Genomic DNA, 12,004 nt, shown 5'->3' on the forward strand with positions numbered 1-12,004 from the left:
ATGAGTTTGATGTTATATTTTTTTTATACTTTCTAACAATTATTATACAATCAATTCTTTTTACTATTTTACTTTTTGCATATTCATGTTTGAACCGAAGAAAAATTCATGGCTTTTGATCGTATTTGAGTTGATCATGACGATATTCAACATATGTATCAGTTTATTTTTTATATTTTGTGCATAATAGATATATATACAAAGAAAGTCGAATAATATACGTACCATTTAAATTTATAATTTGCAATATAAATATTGTATCAAGTACTTTGAGATAAACATGCAACGTTCTCCCAGAAACTAGTAAATATAAAATGTTATAAAGCATTTTAAAATAACACTCATTCATTAAAAGTAAGAAAAACGAAAAGGTAGGATTTTATAGAACTGAAATTGTGATGGGCTCGAAAAATAATTGGAAAATGCAATTTTTAATATGAGAATTTTGAATTCCATGGCCATCTCCATGCTGGTAAATGGAGTGACTAGCTCTTGCAGAATTTACTGCACATCCAATGAATGTTTCAGAAAATAATGAATTATCCCGTTGAGTTGTACTATTGATCAGTTTCCATGTCTCCTTTATCATGAAATTGATGTGTTTTCTTGCATCTTCTTCAGAACCACCCTTCTCATTCATGTAACATTGAATTGACTTAGGAACGTCACCTCTTTTCATTTCATCCTGAAGTAATTAAGATCAGGAACATAATCATCTCAAATATACTCTAACTAATGTTAATTATAACTTTCAATAACAAATCGATATATATTTATAAGTAGTGTTAAAAGCATATATACGTACCGAGGATGTCCCCAAATCATCGTTTAAACGAATAATAGTAGGAGACCATCGAATAATATCAGACCAATTGGTTAAGGAATCCAAGACCTCTTTGGTAATTGGATTTGTGACAAGGAACAATGAGTGGACTAATATCATAGGTGCTGCAATAGTGATTAATCCACTATCCATGTATTCTTCCAGACTTGGCTTATATCCACTGTAGTACCATCTTGCTTCTCGTAAGTACGATTTACACAAATCTGCCCACTAATTCAATAGAAAAATATCTCAAATATTTAGAAATGGGAAAAGAGTAAAAAATGTCCTTAAACTATGTGAAAGGAACAAAAATGTCCCCCGTTTATAATTTGGTTCAAAAATGTATCTACCGTCAATACTTTGATTCAAAAATGCCCTTGCAGTCAATACTTTGGTCCAGAAATGCCCCTATAGTTACAAAATGAGTCAAAAATGTCATTTTCCGAATAAATGTATTATTGTTTTCTTTTTTAAACATATATTCTTCCTGATTAAAATACTATTAAAGAACACTATTCTTGTTCTTTTTCTTCTAAAATCACTTTAACAAATAAAAATGTAGGAAATATGTTTTTTCTTCTTAATCTCATTTTATCAATTAAAATAGAATAACTTCATGTACCCGTTCAACAGATAATATATGTCATATATATAAGATCATAGTATATCCATCATTAATTTATATTTATATAACGATAAGAAAATATGATAATAAAATAAGAAATATTTTCATTTTTTATTTTTTTCTGAATTGAAGTAAGATAAAAATTTGCTAATTCGAAAAAACATTATTAGAAAAAGAATTTGTTTAAAAGAAAATAATAATATATTTATTTGGAAAATGAGCATTTTTGACCCATTAAATAACAATAAGGGGATTTTTGGATTAAAGTATTGACGACAAGGGCATTTTTGGACCAAACGACAAATGAAGGGCATTTTTGTTCCTTTCGCATAGTTTAAGGGCATTTTTGAACCAAAGTATTGACGATAAGGGCATTTTTTAACAAAACTATCAACGGAGAGCATTTTTGTTCCTTTCACATAATTTAAGGACATGTTTAACCCTTTTCCCTTTAGAAATTAAAACAGGGAAATCCATATAGAGAGAGAGAGAGCAAAGTATTTTTACTGATTTTGTAAGGTAGGGCATGGCGTTGATCCCTTGTTCTTTGAGAACTTCGTATGCAATTTCAGTGGTTGTGTTGAAGAGTGCAAGGTAACATATTTTCATATAATCTGGAAGTTCGTTCATTGCTTTTATCTCCATTCTGAATGTAATCAGAAAACTTTTCAGCAATTCATGTATTGTTTACAAGAGAAAAATCTAATTTGTAAAGGTTATAATTAAGTTACAGACCTTTCAACAGCATGAGTGAAGAGTTTCAACTCATCAAGAGTGCCGTAAACATCATACATGTCATCTATAACTGTAGCCATAGCAGTGACCTTTGCCAACATTATTCGACAGTATTCGTTCTTTTGAGGTTCAAACATCATGCCAGCTATCCATAAGAAAGCCTCCACAATTCTATCCCTTGAAAATGGCAATTTTTCTGCAAGCAATGACTTCTTCCACCACCTTAATTTCATGAAAAATAATGTTTCAGATGTAGGAAACTTATTGATTGATGCCCCAGATCTCTCGATTACTAAGCGTATGGACATGAATTCTAATAATCTGATACTCTGTGATTTTCCCTAAGAGTTGCTACCTTTTTTTACTCACCGCGATAGATTTCTTAGATCTTGTTGGTGTGTTGCTTGAACAATGTTGAAATCCAACTTAGCAAACTCGAGCAGAAGAGGATCAACATTTGGGATTTTCTCATAAATTTTAATGTACCACCTTGTCTCTACTCTCAACATCTTGCAATGCAAAGGAAGTTCCAGGGCATGACGCACTAGTTCCACTGTCCCATTCTCTTGATGTTCAGTATCATTTAAATTGTGCAAATAGTCTTTTAGATGTGACACTGCGAATATATTGGCTGACTCCAATAAAGTAGAGGTTTCAGAATCCGTAGACAGAAATGAAGCTTCATATAATTGTAACAACCCTTTTGTATCTTCACAAAGACTTTGTTTGAAGTTACCTTGCTCATCTTTGAAATCATTAATCAATATATCTAGGGAAAAAAAAAGAGTAGAAATCTTATTCGTTGGAAGAACATATATATATAAAAATGACAAAACGAAGAAATTAGGAAAAAAAATAGAGAGCACCTTGAGAGATATGAAAACCATGTTGTCTGAAGAGCCTAAACATCAAGGCTGTAGAGTATAATGAATTATCTCCTGTGGTTGTACTACTAATTTGGTTATGTACACTTCTCAATACTTTCATAAATTCATCCTTAAAGTGGTAACTTACTCCAAGCCTTTGTAAATTATCAATCAACTCCAACTTAGCATCTAATTGATCTTGTATTGATCCCTCCACCATAACCATCAATTCTTTTTCATTTCCTTCTTTAGTTCGTTACAACGCTTCATATACTTATCTCCCTACACAACACACATTTACAAATTATATTTTGAATGATAGAATAACGCACACGAATAATATGATATAAAGAAAATGTAGGTATGTACCGCGTAAGGATTGTATAGAGAGTGAATAAATTGAAAATCCCAGATGGGAGGCTGGTAATTCCCTGAACGCCTAATGGGATTAGATGAATGATTAAGAAGTGGTGGTTCAGCTTCATGCCAGTGCCACCGTCACCGTCACCGGTGGTTGAAAGGGAGGTTAGTGATGATGATGGGCTGAATAAAGAGGAAAATTTAGGTAGAGATTTTCTTGAGATGGCCATAGGTATTAGCCTCCCCAAGTTTGCCATCAATAGTGCCACCATTTTGTTGGTTTATTCACTTTAATGTGTGAACAGATCAATTTTTCTGAGCTCTAACAAGTAACTATAATTCTAAGTTGCTCGGACTCGGGTGTGGGTATCCGAGACGGATGCGAATCCGAGAGTCGGATTCAGCAAAATTTAAATTTTAAGATTCGGGGGTGCGAATCCGAGTATGGATACGGGTGCGGAGATTCGGCTAAAATTATTCAATATTATAAAATATAGTTATAATAATAATAATAATAATAATAATAATAATAATAATAATAATAATAATAATAATAAATATCTTGTAAAATGCTATACTTAAAAGCATATCAATTATAGATATACAAATTGTGAGAGAGAGAGAGAGAGAGAGAGAGAGAGAGAGAGAGAGAGAGAATTCATTAAAATTATGTGTACTGCCCTTACTCTTCTCCCAAGAAACCCTAGCCTGCTTTTTTCCTTTTCAAGAAAAAAAGCTTTCTCTTTGCTTTTTCAAGAAAAAAAACTTTGAACTATTTATTCTTTCCCATGGAGCCCCTTCGCCTCCTCTGTACAAGAAAAAAGATTTGTCCGCTCTCTCTCTATTCTTGTAAGTTTTGCCTCTTCATTATTCTTTTCCATGGAGTAGCTAGACGTGACAACTTCTTCGTCGTCGTCAATTTTCGCCGGCCATGAAATTGATCTCTTCCCCATTTTTTTTCTCGGCTTTGGTCAAAGTATCCGGATCGGATTGACCGAATCTGACACGCACCCTGCACCCGCGCTCGCATCAGTGTCGCGTCGAGACGAGTTCGGCTTCAAAATTGAAGAGTCCGCGCAACATAGCTATAAATAGATCATTCCTCCCCATAGTTGCATGCAAAACTACATCAAAAATGATCTTTAGTGACAATTAATTAACGGCAATAACTTAATTACCGCTAAAGATGTATTTTTAGTGGCAATTAGCACTCTTTGTATATGTCCCTAAAGCCTTTAGCGACATTAGATCTAATGACACTTAATAATGTCAGTAGGATTTTAGCATTCTTTATTAATGTGTATATTTATTGTTGCTAAAAGTTTTTTTTGTTACAGTGCCAGCAGCTGCAGGCTGTAGCCTAGGTGAGGAAAAAACAGTTAGTACATGTTGATGGTCTATTGGAGGTAGATATGTGTATTATGTTACTAAATGCAAGGCTTAATACATAACTAACTACTTAAATTTGTCAGAATATTTCATTTAGACAATCAAACTAAGTTCTTTAAAAAAAATTATCCACAGAGGCTTTCACCATCCATGGTGATGACGGATTTGGCATAGATCCCTACCGTGCTAATTATATAAACAAAAGTACAATGGAGGAGTACAAGATCCAATACTTCTGTGAGCATTTCAACAGCTAATTATAAAATATTCTAATTAGACATTTTCAGTTCAAATTTTAAATATTTTAGACGTTACTGAATATTGCCACCATTTTATTAATTATGTGCTTCCATGCGTTTGTAAGTACGAGGATGATTTTGGATATTTAATTTGGCTTATAATGTATCACTTTTTTTAATGTGTAATGGGAGTAGATGGTGGTCCATCTAATGCTTAGATAATTTATCCATTAGGGACCATGTCATCATAAAAAACAATGACTTAAGTTAGATCTTCAAGTTTGAAACTATCATGGAAATTACAACCATATTACTAAAGTTTCTATTGACATAATTCATTTTCAAGATTTGGTCCACAAGAATATAGGTTTGGTTTTCTTAGAAAATGTTAGTGTTAGGCATTTGATTTTTGAGAATTAGAAAACGCAAATATTGTTTATGGTCTTTTGGCCAAGTTTTAGGATTTATTTTAATGAGAGTTTCTGAGGCCTTGCAATTTTCTGACGTTAGGTAGTTGCTAAGCCCTCAAAATGCCAAATATTCAATGTTTCTAAGTCATTTGTGCAACGTTTGTTTTTATAATACATAAATATGCCCTTTAACTTAGCTTCAAATCACATTTATGCCCTTCAACTTTGGGTGTGTGCACAAGTAGACACTTAAACTTGTATAAAGTTGAACAAATAGACACACATGTCCTACATGGTATCCTACATGTCATTTTTTGTCCTGCGTGGTGTCCTACGTGTATGTGCCACATAGGACTCATGTGTCTCCTTGTTCAAGTTTATGCAAGTTTAAGTGTCTACTTGTGTATACCCAAAGTTGAAGGACATAAATGTGATTTGAAGCTAAGTTAAAGGGCATATTTATGTATTATGCCCCTATTTTTTTTTTTATATGGTTTATCTTCTTTATAGCCTGTTTGGCAGGAAAAAAACAGCAAAAGTCGATCCAATTTATCGTAATTAATTGGTTAACAAGTTGATTATATGTAGTTTAAAATACGGAAAAAATTATTAGTTTGTCAAATTAACTGTAGAGCAAACATAAATTAGAAGTGTTTTATACTTTTATAGGGTATCTACACTTATTGTTGACTTTAATTGAATCATAGAAACTTATTTTATTCTCTTCATGCGTTATTTGAGCTGATCTCAAGTATACACGCTATTTGTGAGGGCCGGACTGACAGCATACACCAATAGATAGAGAAAATAAATAATTGTGACAACTGCAACCGATAATAATAAGGAAATAACATGTCAAGAAAAACCTATGTTAAGGCATAAAATGGTATTCCCTCCATCCATCTTACTTGTTCACTATATTAAAAAGAAAAATTATGCATTATAGCAAACTATTAATTCAAAGTAAATATTATAGCTATAATTTCATTTAATTCCAATCAGCGGCAAACTTCTTGCCATTTGCCTCTCTCTGGAATCTTGTTCGCCACTCTCCTCTTTTTCAGTCCTCTCCATCGCCTCTCTCTTTTATACAAATACAAATTTGTTTGTATAAAGAGAGACACTGTATATACAAATATAAATACATAGTTTTCCGTCCTATACACTTATAATTATACAAATACAAATAAAATCTTCCCCTGCCCAGTTCTCTTTTGCCTTACTCTTCCTCTCTCTCTCTCGCTTTATACAAGCACAAATTATACAAAGTGCTTTTGTATAATTTGTATTTGTATAAAGCGAGAGAGATTTGATATACCAATACAAATGTTTTAACTTGATTCAATTGTATACGAACTCAAATTTTATGCAGATATACAAACACAATAATTAATACATATACATAGTAGTTACATATATACAATTATCTAACCGATATACATATAAAATTCACATCTCTCCACTCTTTGCCCTCTCTCGCTTGCCTCTCTCATCTCTCTCCCAATCTCGCTCGCCACTCTAACATAACACAGAGAACCTAACATATACAAACCCAATTTTCATAGACATAGACGAATTAGCGCCCGATTTATACAAATCAGATGCTCCATAGCAAACATAATTTGGCTATGGAGCGCAAATAGCAAAACTATAACTATAGAGCACTAATATGATTTTTATCTTTGTTATTCCTAAAATTTACTCCTTTCCTAAAAATAATTGTCCAACAATACTTGTCTAATTTGGAAAATCAAGAGATAATTTATTTTTTTGTATCTATTTTACCCTTGTAATCTAGTAATATTACTCTTGCTATTTGTTGTTTCTTAAGGTGTGTGCCAAATCAATAGTGCACAACTATTATTGGACAAAGAAAATAATTAACAAATCGTCCATTCACCCACCCTTTTAACCAATGAAGGCTAATTGACACATAACTATTGTTTATGCCTGAGAATCAACGACCTTATTGGTCACGTCTAGCACCCCTCTAGGTTCCAGACCAGAAGTCCCAAGCCACAGACTCAATCATCGATCGATCTAACTCTGATACTGATGTCATAGATCAAACAAGAGAGTCCAACCCAAAAACTAGTCTATTAGGTAAGAGATCCCATTAGCTATAATTTGGCTGAAAAAAGGACACTAGTAAGAAAGCCAAAGATTTTGGCTAAAATCATCCCTCAACTATAACTCAAATATAATGCACATCCTTATATTACCTAAGTGAGCAAAAAACATTCTTATACTATCCAAAAAATAACAAGAATCATCCTTCAGTCTAATTTTGTTACGAAACCGATTGAACCAATAAAAAAAAATATTTTTTAATTTGGTCATGACTTAGCCACAACGAGAAGATTAAAGTTACCTAAAAGGAATAAGGACATGGATAGGAAATGAATCTTTCATTCTCAAAAATGCAATTATTTAGAGATTTTCTTTAATAAAATATTTAGTACGTCTGTACGTTATATACAATGCAATTCACATTTTATACAATGTATAGAAATGCTGGAAATTATTTAGTGAAATTACGTAGGCGTTTAGTTATGAAAAAAAAAATACTTTACTTGAATTTTTTGAAGTTGGAGTTGTATTTGGCCATACATTTTACAAAGAATATTTAGAATTTAGAATATATTTTGTCTGAATATGATATAAACCCTCAATTTCTAAAAAATAGAAACATCACCCAACTTGACTAGCTTAACCATGTGTGCATATATTCATTCGACTAGACACATTTTTTTTGTTGGTGGTGTGAATTTCTTAAAAAATAAACAAAAGGATGAATCTTGCAACTTTCTGGCTAATGCAATGATTTTTTTTTGTTCACTTATATAACACAAGGATGTACTTTAGGTTTAAGTCATACTATAGGGATGATTTTAGCCAAAAACTCAAGAAAGTCACCAACAAGTTCAGTAAATTAATGGAAATTGTTCACATAAACTACCCAACAGCCTAAACTATTTTCCAAAAAATTGTGTATATATGCTGCCAGCAACTTCAAACAGCTCAACAGTGTCTAAATTCCGTGATTTGCATCTTTACCTTCTGAGAAAACTAAACGACCATTTTGCAGCAAAAATGCAGGAAAGGGTGCTTGACAAGAACTGATATGTGCTTTAAGACGAGGAATGTTTGGATGTGCACTTCGACATCGATGACACCTTAGCTCCATAGAAAGGACATTTTCGTCCTTCAATATGGCCTTCCCATTTTGACTAACTTCATCTATTACATCAACTGAATCCCGGAAGAAGGGGGAATTGAATGAGTTCCAATGCTTCTTATTCTTAAGATGATTGGAATCAAAGTCTTGGCTTATCACGTGAAGATGCAGTTGACGCATTGAAGGAACCTACATGGGAAAAACTTCATTAAATTAAACAGTAGGAGATGTAGAAGAAAAATGACTTCAGCATTTTGACTTGATATGAGGGAAGGGACGGAAGGGATCAAGAAGAGAAACAAATGATTAGGGTTGAACAAAGGATGGATCAAGGTCAGTGGCAGACCTAGTATTTTTGACACCTAGCATAAATATATCCGTGAAAAGATACTAAAATTTCAATTAAAATTTAGTTTCAAATCGATATATTCAAAGGCGGAATGGATTAAAGGTAAGAGTTTAAAGGTTGAACTCGGTGAATTTAAACCCTGAATCCTCCTTTGGATCTGCGGGGAGCTTGATGGCATGGCTTGAGTAAAGAACTAAAAAGTCCAACACCCAAGACATGCCCATGTATGTAACATACCAACCAATATAGTCAAAAACTAGTTCTATTTACTCAACTTTGTCATTTCTAATATGTTGACCTGGCCTATGTTATATGATGACCACCATTAGATGCATACCAAAACCACCTCATTCCATTTAAATTACCTGTTTCTCTAGCGGACTGGTGTAAACTTCTCATCCACGCAAAGCTTAACAAATTTTGCAAATATCTTTAAAATAGAGATAATGTAATGTTAAGTTACAGAACACCCGAGAGAACAACACACCTCCCAAAAAAAATAGAAAAGAAAGGGTTGAGGGTAAAACCAAAAAGAAAAAAATAAGAGAGAAGTATCAAAAACACCCCTAAACTTGGCGCAAATTATTAATTTCATCCCCAAACTATTGACAACCTTAAAAACACCCCTCTACTTGACTAACTAAACTTAAATACACCTTCGATACACTCCCGATATGCAACACGACATAGCAAGTGGTCTCAAACTCTTGTAGGAGCATTGAGTTCTTAATAAAAATCGAGAGAAATGTTGAAAACACCCCTAAAGTTGACGAGAATTTAGGGGTGTATTTCACTAATGTTGCAAGATCGGGAGTGTATTTAGCTTCAATTAGTCAAGTAAAGGGGTGTTTTTAAGGCTGTCAATAGTTCGAGGATGAAACTAATAATTTGCGCCAAGTTTAGGGATGTTTTTGATACTTCTCTCAAAAAGAAATAAATAAGGGGGCACTCTTATGTACTTCCTTTCATATCTCTTAATGACTCTCAAAACAAAATAATATTTGGAGATGGTTCAACGTACCGAATGATATCCAAGGCGGAATGTCAATGAAGTGTTTTCAGATAGAAGCTTTTCTGCCCACTTCAGGCCAACACTGTGCATTGTCTTTAATAAAGTGAGGTGCTCCTTCTTAACATCTTCAAGACGGTCAAGACCTTCAACACGTGTGTAATGAACTCAAGTCCAATTGTACCGATAACAAACTTCTCAACTATATTAACAAGACTAGAGTTCAATTACAAATCCACAAAGTAAATGCAACAACGCAAACAACAAAAACCCAAACAGAATCGTAGAGATACTAAACATAAGAACTAGGGAATTGATAGATGGATAGAAGGGGATGAGAAGCTTAGACTAAGAAGGGAGATGAGAGGAAACACTATTTTCTTTAACAATTTGCATAACCCTTCTTTCCAACTCATTTGCCCTTTTTAACTAAGTGTAAATGGGCCTGGATCCCAAACAATCCTTTGTGAAGGCCTGGCCCGATTGCTTTTACTCGGCCCAATAACTATTTGTGTGATATCCTTGTTGGTATCCCTATTGGGCTGGGGCTGATTAATAACAATACTCCCGTCCTCAATAAGAACCTTGTCCTCAAGGTTCAAGACAATAACAATGGAAATAGCATGCTCCTCACCAATTGCCTCAGATAACAGTAGCTGAGTAGATTGAACAACCTTGACCCATTTAAAAGTCACAATACCAGCAACATAGATGCACTCAAAACCACACATGCAATCTATATTAATCATTGGACACACACTAGTATGAGTATGATCAACCATTAATGTCGTCTTCCTCCTTTCTTTAGATTGAGTACTCTCTTTCAAGTGAGCATCATAAAAGTAACTAAAAAGTTGAGAAGTAATATCAATAAATTCGAGCAATAGGTGTGCCTCTGTGGTCTCCATAAGACCATTTTGGTGCATAGTCTTGGAACTGATTCCCGGATCCCACACACAATTAACCTTCACCGTTCCACCAAGCTTAATGATGAACAGATTCACTCCGTCATCCATAGGAAAGAAACATTCAGCATGTTTTATTCCCTCATTAATTTGTTTTTGTTTAACATCATTCCTCACATCATAAGATTGGATCTCACTCTTTGAAACACCACCCTTATTCTCAAAAAATAGTTTATCAAGATATAGATCCTCAATAATTGCAAGTTTCAGGAAAATTATGTTAACATACATTTCGTCAGATGCCACCAAATCAATTTTCTGTCTAGAAAAGCCACGACAAAGAGAGTTGGCATCAAAATACCTCATTGGTAGGGCGTGTGTGGATTGTGAGGTCGACACTACAGGTTCTCGACTACCAAAAGAAAAAACCAAATACTCTCTGTCTGTTAAGTGCAGTTGCTGAGCAGTTCGTGTTTCGTTCGGCGTTTCAACTAGCACCCAAACCAGTAACAAAGTAAACATAACATTGGATACCTTCCAAGCTTCATTGGATATTGTGTCGGACCCTTGGTGCACCTTTGAATTGCCCGATCCTATAGCTAGGACGTAACTCGCCAACATGTCGAGCAACCAATTGTGAAATGCTCCTTCACAAGTTGTTTTTGAGTCATCCCCACTGCTATAACAACTTGGACATATAATGGCAAAAAATTGGACATCGCCACCTTGAGCGCCAATAATAGGAAGATAACCATCCTTATCAAAGTCCGTTGCAGATAAATGATCACCACACGTCTTACGTCTGAACACGAAGGTAATGGACCGAGAAACATACTGCCCAGTGTCAAACCAATAACAAGTGGGTAAGTCATCTGTCATGCTCTCAATTGCTAGAGCCCCAAAATCGGCAAAAAATGACTGATTGAATAGGCATGGATAAGACTCAGCAATCTCACCATCATCATCTCGAGGGATAAGGGAGATCTCTCCAGCAACTCTTATTGGTGCATCAAAGTCAGAACTCAAAATCTCATGGAAAACAGAATTTTCAGTGACTACCAGCTTCAGATTTGCGAATTGGCCCTGTAGGTCGGACTCGTTTCGCTGGAGACT

The 12,004-nt window shown here is 34.2% G+C and overlaps 1 protein-coding gene and 1 pseudogene across 2 annotated transcripts; both read right to left on the reverse strand.

Moving 5' to 3' along the window:
• Window positions 1-379: 379 nt before the first annotated feature.
• LOC125856174 ((-)-camphene/tricyclene synthase, chloroplastic-like) lies at window positions 380-4,365 on the reverse strand (annotated as a pseudogene).
• Window positions 4,366-7,457: 3,092 nt separating this feature from the next.
• On the reverse strand, window positions 7,458-10,138 carry LOC125855483 (transcription factor bHLH140-like). 2 transcript variants are annotated; one of them, XM_049535205.1, is made up of 3 exons: window positions 9,999-10,138; window positions 8,508-8,817; window positions 7,458-7,581 (listed from the first exon to the last, which is right to left on the reverse strand). In XM_049535205.1, exons 1-3 carry the CDS (start codon window positions 10,077-10,079, stop codon window positions 7,571-7,573), a joined length of 402 nt encoding a protein of 133 aa, XP_049391162.1. In that variant the 5' UTR covers window positions 10,080-10,138; the 3' UTR covers window positions 7,458-7,570. The 2 variants fall into 2 exon arrangements, with proteins under 2 accessions (XP_049391162.1, XP_049391161.1); XM_049535204.1 differs by lacking the exon at window positions 7,458-7,581 and having other exon boundaries at window positions 8,356-8,817.
• Window positions 10,139-12,004: the final 1,866 nt, after the last annotated feature.

The sequence above is a fragment of the Solanum stenotomum genome, chromosome 2, assembly GCF_019186545.1.
Source record: "Solanum stenotomum isolate F172 chromosome 2, ASM1918654v1, whole genome shotgun sequence".
NCBI classification, from domain to species: Eukaryota; Viridiplantae; Streptophyta; class Magnoliopsida; order Solanales; family Solanaceae; genus Solanum; species Solanum stenotomum.